The 18444-nt window shown below is 37.0% G+C and overlaps 1 protein-coding gene across 4 annotated transcripts in view; it reads right to left on the bottom strand.

The window, feature by feature from the left end:
* LOC141401102 (band 7 protein AGAP004871) overlaps positions 1-18444 on the bottom strand; it is a 149700-nt gene that overhangs the window by 61713 nt on the left and 69543 nt on the right. For all 4 annotated transcript variants that reach the window (XM_073980945.1, XM_073980944.1, XM_073980946.1 and 1 more), the window contains 3 exons: positions 6631-6740; positions 2307-2379; positions 2067-2149 (listed from right to left, as the gene is read on the bottom strand). In XM_073980945.1, coding sequence (XP_073837046.1) covers positions 2067-2149; positions 2307-2379; positions 6631-6740 — 266 coding nt within the window. The remainder of the gene's footprint in view (positions 1-2066; positions 2150-2306; positions 2380-6630; positions 6741-18444) is intronic.

Genomic DNA, 18444 nt, shown 5'->3' with positions numbered 1-18444 from the left:
AATCGCGTATAAAGGATTCCATTTATGTAAAAATGTTTAATACGCCGGTTTAATACGCCGATTTGTCAAAATACATTTTTGTCGATTTTCGTATTTCCAAGGTATTTATATCCGCGGTTTTAGTGGATAGATTCGATCGCGGAAGGTCTCATTAGATCCGTCGCGTAAAAAACTAAATGCACGGGGAGTACAAAGGAAATTGAATGGCACTTGTAAATTTAAAACGCAAAAAATAGTTTTTTTTAAAAAAATTCACGCATCAAATATTGGCCTTTAGACTGTTAGGAGCACACTCATGAGATATGCATTTTAACGACGTAAAATCACGAGTTCTATAATCCTATTATGAGTTTTGAATATTATCTTGTTGCGCGTCCGAATTATTAAAAAAATCAAAAAACCCCGAAATTCCGGCTTCAAAATGTCAGCATCAATTTTAGGTGGATGCAGTGGATGTATCGAAAAATGATACACTAGTATCATACTGCCCATGAAGTATTCTTTGAGTCTTTCTTTGGGCATATCGTCGGTGTCATGCTTAAGTGTTCCATACGCCATTTAACTGTTTTGAGATAATCGCATTTTAAAGTTTGCGTCACATCTGCGTGGAGCTGACTGAAGAAAATATTTATTACTTGAATTATTGATAAAGGCATATATAATGTATTTGCAAAAAATTAGAGTAATATCTGTTGGAATATAAAAGTTATAGAGACATTTTTAAAAATAGAATTTTTGTCGATTTGTTCCATATCCACACTTATGACACAAATGCAAAATATTGTATATCACATGGAACAAAGTGAAAAAAAAAATTTCCCATCTTCGTCGCAATAAATTGAAAGCTTCTAAATCAAAAATTAAAGTTCTGATTTTTGAAATGTATTTTTAAATTTGTAAGTTATTAAAATATTAATTTCATACCTGAAAAGAACTTAAACTTTCGGTCCGAAACGTGGATATCTCGGAAACTGGAGTAGATAGGAAGATGCCGACCAAAAAATCAGAAAGAGCATACGCGAAAACCCTAGAAACCACCCGTATCTCAAAAAGTCAAAAATGGCGCATGGAACACTTAAGCATGACACCGACGATATGTCTATAAAATGTAAGGTTAAGCCAGAAATCAGAGGGGACCATAAAAAACTTGTTGGCTTCAAACCATTTTTACCTATTTTTCTACATTGATGCCAACACAGCTTCCACGTAAATTAATTTTAATAGTCGACCTTATGGGATTCCTCCTAAAACACTTCATTTTAAAGAATTTCAATCATACTATATAGAATATGTTAACAGTTCGCGAATTCTGAATGGGTTAAACTCGGATTCATCGATTGTAAAACATTTTTGGTTTTCGCCATATACACTCGTTAGCATAAATGCTGAGGGTATAAAAACGGAATGACACATTTACTTATACCCTCCATATTATGGTGGAGGGCATACAGATAGAGTACGGACACCTAAATTAGAGTACTATATAATATAGTACGGTTGGTCACCGCAGGTATTGGTGATTAACCTCGAAGGTGTATGATATATACGCACAAACGCCTAAGAGTTTACGCTGGAATTTTCCAAAAGTGTCTTTTAACAGCCACGAAAATTATATTTATTTTTAAAAATATGGATCTCTTCGTCCACCACATCGACTGATCCCTTTTAACTTGGTGTCTTTCATGTTTTTAAAATCAACGGAATTTTATCAACGTTTGCTCAATGACACTGTTTAAATGTTTTCAGATGTGGCAATTACCACTTGGATGCAAACTGTTAAAAGCTAATCTTTAAAATCAATATGCCTTTATGTTGTTTTTAAATTAAAAAACAAATAACTTTTTTATAAAAAAATCAATAACCTTTTTCATATACTGAAACTCAGTAAATTGATATTACTCTTCATCAAAGTGATGAACTTGAAAGCGTTAAAAATGCCTTGCTAATTGCATCTTTTTAAAGCGCTATAAAATCTACTTAATTTCATTAACTATCATCCCATGATACTGTGAACTATTGTTGCCAAATAATATGCAATATTATGTGCATTTGTTGTGTGCACTTACCTCCTGTGGCGGTACATCATATGTCCTTGTACGTAAATCCACTCTGGCATATGAGTCTATACAGGGCAGTATGAAAAATATTCCTAAATAGAAAAAGCAGACAGACAGATGCATAAATGAAATTATTAAGATTTAATTTGTAAGCTTTTAAATCCATAAAATCTTATTACTCCATATCAATTAAATGACATATACAAACACACGTTTAAATATGCAAGAAGAAACAAGTACAGTACATACCTGGGCCTTTGGCACCACCCTGCATCAGACGTCCTAAACGAAAGATAACGGCACGTTCATATTCCTGCACCACCTGAAAGTTGGAGACAAGAGAAAGGACAAAAGAGTAACAATTTTTATTTACCCAGAATATTGTTCAAATATACTCGGGGGTATACCACATAACCACCTGAGTCCATATATACATACTTATGTATTTGGAAATACACGAATGTTTGTATGTTTATATGTACATGATTGGTGTATTCACAAATTTAAACAAGGTGGTACTGTTATCGATATCAGGGTGGAACGAATAATTAGAAGAATATTTTTTAATAAATAAAAAGAAAAAAAATTACATCATAACTGCATTTCAATAATTGTAGTTATTTTATTTTTAAGTCCATATTTTATTGACCAAAATTAATTTTGGATACACCCTAATTTATTTGTATTAACCGAATGTACATACCATATTTATGTATATTGAACACTTGTCATGAAAGCTTTTCAAACATACATAAATGTATGTGTAAGAGCATTGTTTGAACAATATTCTGCTTGGATGGCATATATTTGTTGACAATAAATATAACGCTTGTGGAGAAAAACTATAGTCACCCAACGAAGGTACGAGGGTTGCACGATTATGTTTCGGCTTATAAATGGAAACGCGAATATTTACCATCAAAAATATTGATATTGTTTCAATATTACTTATACACTTTTTCATGCACTCAACCAAGTGGTTGAAGCACTTTTTCCACTCCGATTGAGACACCTGTAAAACATCTTCTGGTGACGAAAATCGTTGACCAAGCCTTTTTTTCTTTTGATGTCACGACGGCTGAGTCGATCTGGCTATGTGTGTCCGTCCGTCCGTCTGTCCATCTAAACCATATAATCACGCTACAGGTCACAATTTTGATCGGGTCGTCACCATATTTTGGGTGTCGATGGGGATTCCGGAGGGGAAGAAGCGTATTGATTTTGGTGATGGTCGGATAATATATAGGGGTCGGAATGGGCAAAAAACTTTTGGAGAAAAGTCAACGTTTTATTCCAAAGCAAATATCACAGTTTCGGTAAAGGGTATACCAAAAACAAAACCTGACAAAAAATTCCACAGCTTTGATTGGGGACTTTCCAAGAGCAAAACCTGGCTATGAAAGTGGAAAATCTCATCTTTACAATGATGCAAATTAGGTTGGCGTAGGTGGCCAAACAACAGAGATATCGAAATAGTCGGTAATGCATGCATTTTTTCCAGTTTTTCTGCAATCACACAACTGGTCGGACAAGTAGATGTCAAAGTAGTCAAATATAAAATTAAATACTAATTATTTTAGTTCAGTTCGTCTTAAGTCATTTGGTATAAAAGCCAGATAGGTGAAAACTTTAGTATCTCCCTAAAAGAAATGTTTTCGAATAAAAAGTTTATACACAGGGTTAGTGGTGTAGGGTATCACATAGTCGGCCCCGTACCGAATATAGCCTTTTCTAGCTTGTTTCAAATATGTTGCTTTTGGAGGGATGTGTTACTAGCCCAGCGCCCAACAGAAGTTTCTAACGTTCTTATAAGTGAACGGGCGGCACGTGTTACCTCGCCAGGTGACAACACGAACTTGTCAGTGTCCACTTGAGATGAAAGGGGGATCAAGATAAGTCCTGGACTTTGCCATATTAAAAAGAAAGAAATATTGTGTAATATTCCATTCTATCAAATAAATAAATAACACTCTGCAACAAAATGGAAGTGAAAGTCTGGGGCACGGAAAATTCCTTTTGGGGAAGAAAGGCCTTGGTGAGTATATTAAGAACCCCGAAAGACAGATCCGCCGTGAGTCGAACTTCCGCGTTATGGCGTGATGAAGTTTTTGCTAGAGACCCTGTAAGCCATCACGAAGTAGCGTTATATCTTTGTTCATTGTTTCTTTAGCTTATTTTTGAGATGACATGTCTTCAGTCAAATCGAATGAGGATTATTTTCGTAGAGCACTTCGACCTCTAACTCGCTTCCTTCAATGTCTTTTTCGTCCTTTATTTTAAGAGCCCTTATAAAAGTGCCACAAGGTGACGTTTTTCAGCTTCGAAACGTTCTGCAAAAATGTCGCTCAGAAAATTTTAGGTACGGCTCTCATTTACAACTGATTGATGTTGTATCGGTTTCATAGTCATTTTTTACATTTACCCCTGTTTGTTCTGTAACGAATATACCAAAAACAAAATATAGTATTTTTCTCAACAAAAACAGGGTAAATGCCCAAAAAGGACCACGCAAACGCGACAAAATCGATTAGTTGTCAATGAGAGCCGTACCTAAAATTTTCTGAGCGACATTTTTCCAGAACATTTCGAAGCCGAAAAACGTCACCATGTGGTACTTTTATAGCGGCTCTTAAAATAAAGGACGAAAAGGACATTGAAAGAAGCGAGTTAGAAGGTCGAAGTGCTCTACGAAAATAATCCTCATTTGATTTGACTGCAGACATATCGTGTCAAAAATAAGCTAAAGAAACAGTGAACAAAGATATAACCCCAATTCCTGATGGCTAACAGGGTCTCTAGCAAAAACTTCATCACGACATAAGGCGGAAGTTCGACTCATGGCGGATCACCAAGGGCTTTCATCTCCAAAAGGAATTATCTCTGCCCCAAAATTTGTGTTCACAGTATAATTAAATAAATAAATTGAATAACAAGTAAAAAAGTATCAGACGGCTTGGCCGACAGAGATATACCCTCATTATGTATATAAGGGGTTTTAAAAATTTTCGGCGTATAAACCGACAAAAATGTTGATTAGGATTAAAGAGCAAAAGTTTTGCGGAGGAGATACTTAAAGGAATGAATCGACATTGACCATTGTGGAAGTGGATCTCCAGCCACTACATATGTTGCCTTAGGGGGTTTTCCACCATTCGGGCTGTTTGCTCAAAAAGTATGGAATTGCCCCTGAAAAAACTTTTACCATCGTAATTGAGGCAGCGAATGCAAGTTGCTTCAACAAAAATCAAAGTGATTCGATATCAGGTCTTAAAGTGAACTTATCCGAAATTTTGTGTGGGAGGTACCGGATGGAGTGGACAAATATAGTCCATATTTGAACCTGATCTATATCTGGTAAATATATTAGGATGTGTAAAGTATGCACCAATTCGGCCACTCCCTTCAAGAGTTACCGCACGAACAATTTTTCCGAACATTTTTGAAGTTTTGTGGGGGAGGAACCTGAAGGAGTGAACCGATATGGCTTATCTTCGAACTTAACCTATGTTTGGACAAAACTTTACTAAGGCCAAATGTTGGACCGAATCGGCAGATCCGTTCTAGAGTTATCTTGCGCTCCTACCACCTCGCACGGTGTCATAGGGGATTTTTTTTGCAACTTTCAGGCTATTTTCTCAGGAAGTATGGACTTGCCCCTGATGAAACTTGTGCATTCGTATGGGGGCTGTGAATGAAAGTTGCTACAACAAAAATCAAAGCGATCCGAGAGATGGCCCTAAACTGAACTTTTCCGAAATTTAGTGTGGGAGGTATCCGAAGGGATGGACGGATTGAGTCAATACTGAAACCTTATTTAAGTCTGGTACACATTTCACGATGGGCAAAGTATGGACCAAATCGGTTACTCCCTTCAAGAGTTATCGTTCGCATAAATTTTCCGAACATTTTCGAACTTTTGTGGGGGAGGTACCAGAAGGAGTGGACCGATATAGCCCATCTTCGAACTTAAACTAAGTTTGGGCAAAATATTACGAAAGCCAAAATTTGAGCCGAATCGGTGCCTCCTTTCGAGAGTTATAGTGCGCTCCAGCCAGACAGACAGACGGACGGACATTGCTCAATCGACTCCAAATTGTCTGAAACACATTTCGTCCAAACATACTTGTGGTCTAAAACCGCTATTTCGATGAGGCACATTTTGCCCATATGAAGGTGTATATACCCTCGTTAGCATAAATGCTAAGGGTATAAATATAAATAATAATAAAATGTTCATTTTTATAAACCGACTTTCGGTTAGTAGACATTTTCCCTAGAATAGTCTAAAAATCGAATTCCACTTTGGATGATCGAATTTCGGTTTTCCTTAGCGCAGAAAAATATGTTTTTTTATTAGATGGTATAAAGTTGTTTTATTTAAAATTTAATTTAATAAATATAAATTTAATTGCGATAATGTGTTTCCTCCTTCTCAGACTCCTTCAAGCTAAGCATATTTCGCATTTTAAAGCACAAAAAAAAAACATTCGACATTTGTTGGTGTCTTTGAATCTTCAAAGACTATAAAAATAATAGTTGAAATAAAATTGTTTATAATTGTTGCAATATTTACCTTAAAACATACAAACAAACTGAAGGGTAGTGTCAAAATGACCAGACACACCGATAGAAATATCAGGATTTTGCCACACGTTGATGCCTGATGATTCATGTCTCCATTTACTTATGTACGCACACACACACAGCATCACAGCAACATTCATGGTTAGGAAATAAGAAAGACAAGAATGAAAGAAAGAAAGAAAATCGATTAGTTAACAAATAAACATAAATTCACATTTATATTTTATATAACAATTTAATAAGGAAATAATATTAAGGTTAGTGTGGTAGGTACTAATAAAACTACTAATGATATGTTCAAATCATATGTTATACAACATTATTAAGGCATCGAAATAAAAAATGTTGAAATGAATTATTTTGGTTCTTCTTTAGCATAACTATGAGCCTACTTCGTTTGTTCATCTGTAATATGACAAGTTTTTATGGGCAATTTTCTTTCCTCCACCGCCTAGCTTCATTTCAATAAATCTTTATGAATGTTTGTTTTTTGTTTCTTATTCTATGTTTATTTAGAATTCTTTTCTCTATCGAAGTTTTCATATATAAAAATATTTCTTGTTTTTATTTGTTTTGTCAAAGAAGGTGTTAAAGTGGGAGAGTAAGAAGAGGAATAATATTTTTCGTTCAATGACATTTATGGCTAGAAAAAATCCAACAACTAGTTATTGCTGCTGTTGTTATTGTTGTTGCTTTTTCTATTTCCATCATAAATCACAACCATTTGTGCCATCTGAGTGTAACATTTGTTTAGCCATTTTTCCGCAAAATAATATCTAAGCAAACTCCACATCACAGATGGTCATGAGTATTGCGGAAAAATTGTTTGTTATTAAATTATTCCCGCTGGGAAGCTGAAATGTCAAAATAACATTAAATTGTATAGACGAATTTTGCTAAAACTTTAAATCTATTTTACATTAAACTTTACCTTATTTTGTGAGCTAAACATTTGTTTAAGAATGCTTACTTATATACTTAAGTGGTCCGATACAGAAAATTTGCCACATAAGCCCATCCCTCCCGATGCCTTGCTTTACTCTCCCAATTTCGAATATCACTTATTAATATCGTTAATCACTTGCTCATTCCAAAGGAATATTTATCTATCCGCTCTGTGTATACCGCCATACCACGCGGCAAAATCGCGCAATCCTCAAAATCGCTGGATGCACATGGGGTTTACCAATAGAACAAACTCTTTTCATTTGTATATATTTGTCAAAATTTACTATGTTGGCTAAGATGTAGCACTGTCTGTAGTTCAATGTTCAAAAAACTGTATGACAAAAACATCAATTTTTTATGAGCATTGATCAACCATGAAAAACTATATTGATATAAACGCATTTATATACCCATCTCCATCAAGAACCATGGATGTACTTTCGCAACATATATTTGTGATAAATCCGTTATAGCTCTCATTTCGATACATTTTTCAAAACGGTTTTTCCGGAAAAGCGCGAATACTGTGTCAGATTCGTAATTGAAGTGGAAACAAAAACATTTTTCGCAAATCTTTCGGTTTTAAAGTTAGCCGTTTCCGGCGTTTGAGTGGATTTTTGCGATCAATGAAAATTATCAGTGAAAATTATATCCAAAGAAAAATATTGCATTAGGTGTTGTTAAGTTAGGTTGAAAAGAGGGGTGACGCAGGATCACCAGATGACAATGACAGAGGTAGTGTTCCACCGTTTCGTCGTCCTCTCCGCATGCTCTGCATTCACTATTTTCTGTACAACCTACTTTCTGCAGATGCGTTTGTAGCCCCAGGTGTCCTGTAAAGATGCCTGTCAATCTACTGATGTCTTTTTTACTTAGTAAAAGTAGTCTCTTTATGTTGTTCTCGTCTGGGTGACACCGTGTGTAGTGGTTGGAACGCAAGATAAATCTCGAACGGATCTGCTAATTCGGTCCAAAAATTGGCCTTCGTAATATTTTGTCCAAACATAGTTTAAGTTTGAAGATATGCCATATCGGTCCACTCCTTCAGGTACCTCCCTCACAAAAATTCAAAAATGTTCGCACAAATTGTGGGCACGATAACCCTTGAAGGGAGTGACCGATGTGATCCATATTCTGCACATCCTATTATATCTACCAGACATAGATCAGGTTCAAATATGGACTATATTTGTCCACTCCTTCGGGTACCTCCCACACAAAATTTCAGATAAGTTCACTTTATACAGGTCTCGAATCACTTTGATTTTTGTTGAAGCAATTTGCATTCGCTACCTCCATAACGACGGTAAAAGTTATTTCAGGGGCAAGTCCATATTTCTTGGGAAAACAGACCGAAAGGTGTACAAAAACCCTATGCCACAATAACTCTCGAACTTTTCAACCGATTTGGTTCACATTTGCTCTTCGTCATATTTTATCCAAACTTAGTTTCAGGGGGCAATACCGGACCACAACTTTCGGTACTTCTTCCGCAATAAAATGTCATTAAATGCCAGGACGATATCACTTGAATTGGTCAACCAATTTTATCCAAACTTTGGTTCTCCTAATATTTTGTCAAAATTTAGTTTAACTTCTAAAATGGCGCATATCGCCATACCCTAGAGGTACCTCCCCCACAAAATTCAACATTTGTGTCTAAGTGCAGTTAATTCCTAATCCACATTTTTGTTGGCAAGTTCAAATGTTCAAAAAGGGCCACAAAATTCTGAAGGGACCCTAAATACATTCGATCTGCCCGTAGATGAAAGTTTCACTTCACATTGGCTGAGGGTATATCTCTGTCGGCAAAGCGGACTGACACTTTTTTTACTTGTTTCCTTCTCTTCTCTAGTCCAGGTTGATATATGTGCTTCTTTTGCCCATGCCTTAAGCTCTATACGCATCGGAGTTTGCAATTTCGTTACCCCTAATCCCTATATGAAGAAAAGACAAAATTTTTTAGTTTTCCATAAAAAAAAAAATTAAAAAAAATTTTTAAGCTACATGAAAGATTTTTGGTACATAGATTGGGAAAAATGATGCCATTCTTAAATCTGTTCGTGATACTAATTTTGGTTGTTGCGCGCAAAAGTTATGGCGGTCTCAATCCTGATAAAAAGAAAAAAATCTTTAAAAGACTCTAATCATTATATTGAGAAACTCTCTTAATTAGGGGCTCCCTACATACTATATGTTTACTGAGGTCCCATAAATTTAGTGAAAAAGTTGTGCATTTTCGCGGAAATTAGGAAAGAATTCCAAACAATTGGTAGTTTGCAACTTGTTTAAATAAAATTCAACCTGATTATGCCTCTGAAAAATATATAAAAAATATGTACGTAATCTATACATCGCGAAGATTCAAATGAAACCAAAACTATACAAATCCGTTTAGTGGTTTTCATATTATAGCGAAAACAAAAAAATATATTGAGGAAATTTATAAAATTTTTGTAAGAGAAAATATTTATTAAAATTTATTTTGTGAGTTAGTTGAACAAAATGTAAGAAAAATAGGTCGGAGTTTTTCTTCTATTTTAGTTAAATTTCACGCAATTAATCACATTTTTTATTCTAATCACTTCTCGAAAACACGCTAACATCTAGCAGAAGATATGAATATCTTTCAAATAAATGTTGGGTTCCTTTAAATGGGGTATACTCTTGAAATAAAATTGTATCGGGTAATGTTCATTTTGAAATGCGTGTAAATCGCGAAATCCTCAAAATCACTTGATGCGCATGCGGTTTACCAATACAGCGAATTCTTCTCTTTTAATTTGTACACATTTTCCAGGATTTACTTTGGCCGCTAAGATGTAGCATCGTCTGCAGTTTAGAGTGCAACAAACTGTATAACGCTTATATTTTGCACAAAGTGCATACACTTTTTATGCGCATCCGATTTCACTATCAACCGTGAAAAAATACATCGATCTAAACATATCTCAATAAAATCCATCAAGAACCGTGGATGTAGCATCACACAGTATTTTTTGGATAAATCGGATACAGCTCCCACGCCACTAAATTTTTCAAACCGCTGTTTTCGCACAAACGCGAGTGATGATTCACTTTCTTCATTGAAATGGAAACGATCCACATAAAGCGCGAATTAGTCAGCGATATTTTGAAAAACATTTTTCGCAAATTTTTCAATTTTTGCAGTAGCCATTTCCGCCGTTCTAGTAGATGGATTTTTACGATTTGTGATTCATATGATCCGGATCGTCGAAAAACTAAAATATCGCGGGGTACCAGCACACTCAAAACGATATTGTAAATACTGTACCCAAAAAATAGGTTTTTTAGAAAAAATATCACACTAAATTTTGGCCTTTGGCAGTAGATTACTCTTCTGCTGTGTGGGCTACATACTCAATATACATATCAGATTATGCGAAATCGCGAGTTCTTTAATCCTATAATTGGTTTTTCGAAATATCCGAATGCGCGTCCCAGTTACATAAAAAATACAAATGTCAAAATGTCAGCATCCATAAAAGGTGGATGCAGTGGAAATTTTGGAAAGTGATACATTAGAAGTGTAATCTTCATTTTGTATTCTCCTACTTTTACTTTGGACAGATGTCCGTCATTTGAATGGTTTAATCAGAAATCGAATAGCAATGTAAAAAACCTGTTTAGCTTCAACGTGTTTTTACCTATGTTTTTTCCTTTACGAGGTCGTAACTACCACGTAAATTAAATTTTTTTGTCTAAATTTTTGAGCTTTGTACAAAAACATCTAAAATAATCCAGCAATAGTCATAGTTACTGGTAAACTACAATAGTTCGCGTATTAAAATAGTGCAAACCTTGGCTTCATGGAAACTAAAAAATTTTGACTTTTCCTCATATACTCTGGTACCCATATAATGTTTACAGTGCCATGTTGGGAGTTGTTGTTTATATACTGTATGCATTCCAAGACTGTTCTAGATTTCCATGTCTTGCTTGTTATAGCCATGATGGCTGCTTTGCTGTCGGTAAGGGTGTTTGCAGTATTTGGCTGTTATCGCTCGGATTTCCGCCTGAAGAATCGTATTGTGATCCGGCATTCGGAGTGAGATTTTCGTTTCAAGTTCCATGATATTTAGACCCAGTCCGGTTCTTCCCTCTAGCACAGCCCCATCCGTAAACCCGCAGCTTCCAGCGGGAATCTTTGCTAGAGTTCCATCGATGCACATGTTTCTGTCTGGCATAAAAACTTCACACAAAGCTACTTCACTAGTAGTCCGATACTATTTGGTTTATAGATTCACCCGTTGTCTCTATCGATCCACTCGCTCATCGACTTTTGCCTTGTAGCTACGATGGCTGCCTCATACCATACCTGAATTTCTATTGGGTGTGGTCCTCATTGTCCCGCTAGTTGTTAGGCAACACGTTCTTTGGACTTTTTGCAATATCTTCACATTACATTTTGTGTCCATAGCTGTCCACCATACCACTGACGCGTATGTTAGGATTGGTCTAATTACGCCTCTGTGTAGCCAGTATGTCATCCTAGGATTAAAACTCCATGTTGACAAACATCTTTGGGCCTTATTGTCCCTTTTTTGAATAAGGTCTTTCCATTTATGTTTCCTATCCAGAAGTACTCCTAGGTATATAGCGGGAAATATTTATTGTCTTATTTAGGGAAACTGGTTCCTCGAAGTTTCCCACTTTCGTTAACGTCCAGACCTATCGGTCTGGCACAGTTGTATGCAATTTTGAGAACCGTTTCTGCTCTTCTGCAAAGTATTTTCGGATTCTTTTCCCTTAGAAGTATTATATCGTCTTCTGCGTAACAGACTGGGTCAAATCCTTCTTCGGTTAATATCCTTAAGTGACTGGTTATGGTAGTAACCCACAAAGCCGTCCCACATCCGAAATGTCTGAGGAGCCCTCTTTACCAAAGGCGAAGCATGTCGTGTCACATAGTGGTGGGACATTTTGGACATTTTGCCGACGAAAATATGAATTAAGATTAATGTTCAAAAGTGTTGCAAAGGAGGTACTTGAAGGAATGTACCGACATAATCCATTATGGAAGTGGATCTTATTTTGGGAGTCATATCTTTTGTATAACGTTTGGACCAGTATGCCAGTAAGCATTGATTTGTCCACGGAAAACATAATACCGCTGTAAGCAGGATAACAACAAACAGCATCGGTATACATTTAAAAAGGATCTTCGAACAGACCTTAAACTGCACTTAGACACAAATGTTGAACTTTTGTGGAGGAGTTACCCTAAGGCAACTCCATTTTAGAAGTTAAACTAAATTTTGACAAAATATTAGGAAATCCAAAGTTTGGACCAAATTTGTTCAAGAGATACCTTGCATACCATTTAAGTGACATTTTTAAATATTCGGGGGAAGTACCGGAAGTTGTCGTCCGGTATTGCCTATCTACGAAGTGAAAGTATGACAAAATATGAGGAAGGGCAAATTTCGGATCAAATCGGTTAGTTCGAGAGTTATCGTGCTCTTCAGCCACGAAATGTGTTTCAGACAATTTGGAGTTGATTTAGCCATGTCAGCCCGTCTGTCTGTATGTCTGGCTGGAGCGCACGATAACTCTCGAACGGATCAACCGATTCGTCCAAAATTTGGCTTTCGTAATATTTTGTACAAACTTAGTTTAATTTCGAAAATGGGTTATATTGGTCCACTCCTTCCGGTACCTCCCCCACAAAAGTTCGGAAAATTTGTGCGCACGATATCTCTTAAAGGGAGTAACCGATTTGGTCCATACTTTGCACATTCTAAAATATCTACCAGATATAGATTAGGTTCGAATATGGACTTATTTGTCCTCCCCTTCGGGTACCTCCTACACAAAATTTTGGATCAATTCACTTTAAGACCTGCTCTCGAATCACTTGGGTTTTTGTTGAAGCACCTTGCATTCACTGTCTCAATTACGGCAGTAAAAGCTTTTTCAGGGACAAATCCATACTTCTTTAGAAACCAGCCCGAAAGTTGTAAAAAAAACTCCTATGGCTCCATATGTAGTGGCTGGAGCACTCAAACCGAATACTGCGTTCGTCCACACTTTGGATATTGTAATATTTCTTCGAATATTAGATGAATTTCGAAGGTGGTTCTTATAGGTCCACTCCTTCCGGTACCTCCCCCACAAAAGTTCGAAAATATTCGCTAAAATAGTACGCGCGATTTCTCATAGACGTAGCAACCGATTTGGTCGAAACTTTGAATCTTTAAATATTGTCGAAACTTAATTTATGTTTAAATTTGGGCCATATATGTCCAATTCTTGTGGTACCACCGACACAAATGTTCAACATTTTTGTGTGGTTAAAGGTCTGTTCGAGGATCCTTTGGACATTTTTACCGAAGGTTTTTCTAGTGGCCCTGTTTACAGCGATATTATGTTTTTCGTAGGATAGTGTGATAAAAAGCCCTATCTATCGATATCCCCGCAAATTTTTGAGTTTTAATCCTATTCATATAAAATTTTGAAAACCCCCCTAAATCCATAAGTTGTTTTTTCTATTTTTCTCTTGAACCAATATTAAATGAAAGGAGCTTACACCTGGGAAGGTTTTGCGGATTCTGAAACTACAATGTTAGATAAATAAAAAAAATCGACGGAGCGGTTTCTAACTAAATCACGGCCAAAATCTTGTAGAGAACTTTTACAGCTATTAGATTTTCTCTAATCCTAATCAAATCGTGAAAACCAAAAAAATGTTACAACCTAGGAACACATCGTAAAGGTCAATCGTCTAGTGAATTTTCATAGCTACAACATTTTCTTCAGCCCCATTTCAATAAGACTTGTGGTTTCCAAGTCAAATTGCGAAGATTTTCTCTAATCATAATCAAATCGTGAAAACCTAAAAAAACCTAAAAATTTGACCTGAACTTGTATATGTATGTCAAAAATGGTACAACTTAGGAACAAATCGTAACGGTCAATTCTCTACAGAATTTTAATAGCTACAACCAGCCTAATTTCGATAGAACATGTGGCTTCCAAGTAAAATCGCGAAAACCTAAAAAATGTGAACTTTTACCGCGATTTATTTAAAAAACCCTCCATCGATTCCGCAATCAGCAAAAACTTCCCAGGTGCAAGCAGATTTTATTTAAAGTTAGTTAATACGCACCGTACATTATCTATGAACATTATACTTTCAGAATCATCAAACACTTCCCAGGTGTAAGCTCCTTTTATTTAAAGTTGGTTCAAGAGCACCGGGTACTACTTTATGTTGTGTCAAATGTTCATGCATATACATATCTCTAAAACTCTATCTATCTATATCTTTGGGTGCCACCGTGTTGCAATGGTATGCACGCCCGCCTTGCACGCTGATGGTCGTGGGTTCGTTTGCCCGGCCAGGCAACATCAAACATTTTTCAAAAATATCCCTCAGTAATGTTGGCCATGTGAAACTTCTCTACAAACTGGTGTCTTAAGACACGCCGTTCGGACTCGGCGATAAACAGTAGGTCCCATATCATTGAACTAATATGAATCGGGGTGCATTCGTTGATATGAGAGAAGTATCCCTTGTCCCTTCAGGGATGTTTGTGGAACAATTATTATTTTTATATCTATAAAATTCAACGAGTTCCTGCTCATTTACTAGGAGTTTGGCTTCATCTTACACAGAAAGGTAGCACTGATATATGGTTGAGCTAACCATTTACAAAATATGGTCCATGTAGTTATTTTATGTTTTGTGTAACAATCTTTTTAAGTTGGGAAGTCAAATTCCAATCGGCAACATAAAACGCGTTCTTCTCCAAATTTGATTTTTTGATATGTGACACTCTTTGAGTAAATGAGCGATATATTGAATTATTTTATATAAACATTTGAATCATCGTTTTTAATAATGCGATTTCACTTTTCAATCTATCTCTCTCCTTTTTCTAAACAATCCCAATTAATAGCTCAAATAAACATTTTTATTTAAAACTTAGCGACACATTCATTTTTAGCAACTGCCTGAAGTTTATTTTGAATAAAGCCAATTAAGCGCAGCATTTAGTTTGAATGGAGCGTGTCTCTGGGTTTACTAGTGCCAACAACACTGGATACTTATATTCCACACAGATAAGAAAAATTAAGCCATAAAGTAGTTTAAAGTTTTTTAGTTTTTTAAACCAGGGATTTGAAATATAAAAAAAAAAAACATTTTGGGTTCTTCCTATCCACTTTAAGAATACTGCCTTACGCATACTTGCGTAATATTAACAAAAATTAAGGGTTTAGTTTTATGTACTTCAATTTGTAATAACTAGATTTACATACATATGCAAATGCATATTCGACGAACGGGCATGACTTCTTTTTTCACAACGGATTTCTATTGATCCTTTTTCCTTAAAGGGTTAAATAATATCTTTCGAATATGAGAATAAATCAACAACCATACATAACCATTTATTAACTTACTTACTTACTTACTTAGCTGGCCCATTACAGAACATTTGTTCTATAGGCCGAACTAAGAAAAGATCTCTAATTCTCTCTATGTGTTGCTTCGCTTTCTGGAATACCGCGCCTTTACATCTCATCATCCACTTGTTTGCGCCATCTATTTCTTGGCCTGCCAATTCTGCGTGCACCGCCAAGCGGTCCGTGTTTATACACCTTTTTAGCGGGGTCATCATCGCTCATTCTTATGATATGGCCTAGTCAACGCAATCGCTACATCTCGATACGTTTAACAATATTGATGTCGTTGTACAGCAGGTACAGCTCGTGGTTCATGCGAAGTCGATATTCACCGTCAACGCAGATTGCTCCGTAGATCTTTCGAAGAATTTTTCTCTCAAACACACCAATCACTGCCATGTCTGCTTGCGCAAGTACCCAGGCTTCGGAGCCATACATCAGCACGGGTAGTATCAGTGTTCTGTAGAGCGTTATTTCTGTTTGACGAGATTTTGTTTGTTTTTAAACTGCTTACTTAAACCAAAGTATCATCTGTTGGCCAATACAATTCTTCTTTTTATTTCACAACTGATGTCGTTTGTTGTGTTTACGGAGGTGCCGAGGTAGACGAAGTCTTTTACTACCTCAATATTATAGGAACCAACTTCCACAGTCGGTCCGAGCTCAATGGACGCATTGCGCGTCGACACCATCAACTTGCTCTTTTCACCGTTTACCGCCAGACCCACTTTAACAGATTCTCCTTCGACCTTCATAAAGGTATCAGCATAAGCAAGTAACATGTGACTATTGGTGTAGATTGTGCCAGTTCTTTTGACGTTTGCCTCTCGTATAACCTTTTCCAGCAGGATGTTAAAGAGATCACACGAAAGGCTGTCTCCTTGTCTGAAACCTCTTTTGGTACCAAACTCTTCGGAGAGGTTCTTTCCTATTTTAACTGAGGACCTCGTGTCAGTTAAAGTCATTTTGCAAAGCCGGATGAGCTTTGCGGGGATACCAAATTCAGACATGGCTTGGAATACCTTTGAACGCAGCGGGCTGTCGAAGGCTGCTTTATAATCGACAAAAAGGTGGTAGGTGTCGATCTGCATCTCTTGGGTCTTCTCCAGGATTTGCCGCAGGGTAAATATCTGGTCAATGGTGGACTTGTCAGGTCTAAAGCCGCATTGGTATGGTCCAATTATCTCGATGACCATTGGCTTTAGTCCTTCGCACAATATCCCTGACTCGATCTTGTAGGCAATAGGGAGTAGAATTATGCCCCTATAGTTAGAGCATACAGTCTTATCTCCCTTCTTGTGGACGGGGCACAGGATACTCAGGTTCCAATCGTCGGGTACTCGTTCTTCCTGCCAGATGGTGCTAACTAGCTGATAAATACACCTTATCAGCGTGTCGCCTCCGGTTTTGAACAGCTCGGCTGGTAAGCCATCGGCTCCTGCTGCCTTATTATTCTTCAGCCGATTTATTGCTGTCTTTACCTCATCTTGGCTGGGAATACATTCAATACCATCTTCTGGGATTGGGACTGTGGTATCTACGTCGTCTTCGCTGCTATTGGATACCAACAGTTTTGAAAAATGTTCTTTCCATATCCTGAGTACACTACCTGTATTAGATACCAAATTACCTTGCTGGTCTCTACAGGAGGATGTGCCTGTACCAAAGCCATCAGTTTGTTTGACTCTTTGGTAGAATTTTCGGACTTCATTCTGGCTCCTGTACAGCTTTTCCATCTCTCTCTTTTTCCTGCGGAAAAGACGTTTCTCCTCTCTGCTTTTCTCCCTGTATCTCTCTCGTGCGCTACGCGTTGCTACGGATTGTAAAGTAGCCCTATATGCCGCATTTTTCTCTTCGGTGGCAGCACGACACTCCTGATCATACCATGGATTCCTTGGTGGAGGCCTCTGGTATCCAAGTATGGATTTTGCGGCTGTTTGCATGGAGTGGGCAATGCTTTGCCATTGCGCTGATATCTTATCGGGATGAGGAGTGCTTTGATTAAGCAATTGGGCTAGTTGAGTGGAATATGCTGTGGCTATCTGTTGTGATTGCAGCTTACCGATGCCTAACTTTCGTGTTGTGTCTGTTCGTACTTTGTTTGCTATGTTTAAGCGGGTGCGTACCTTTGCTGCAACAAGGTAGTGGTCCGAATCAAGTTTTGCCCCTCGGAACGATCGTACATCCAACACGCTCGATGAATGTCTTCCATCTATCACAACATGATCAATTTGATTTCTTGTTTTCTGATCTGGAGACAGCCAGGTGCCCTTATGAACATCGAGATGATTAAATCTGGTACTGCTAACTACCATGTTTTTTGCAGCTGCAAAGTCTATCAGCCTCATACCCTTGTCAGATGTTTCACTGTGGAGGCTGAATTTCCCGACTGTTGGGCCAAAGATATTCTCCTTTCCAATTTTGG

This window comes from Musca autumnalis, unplaced genomic scaffold (assembly GCF_047663935.1).
Source record: "Musca autumnalis isolate F117 unplaced genomic scaffold, ASM4766393v1 scaffold_4, whole genome shotgun sequence".
In the NCBI taxonomy this organism is placed as follows: domain Eukaryota; kingdom Metazoa; phylum Arthropoda; class Insecta; order Diptera; family Muscidae; genus Musca; species Musca autumnalis.
The sequence above is the reverse complement of the archived record's forward strand: the minus strand, read 5'-3'. Positions and strand labels throughout refer to the sequence as shown.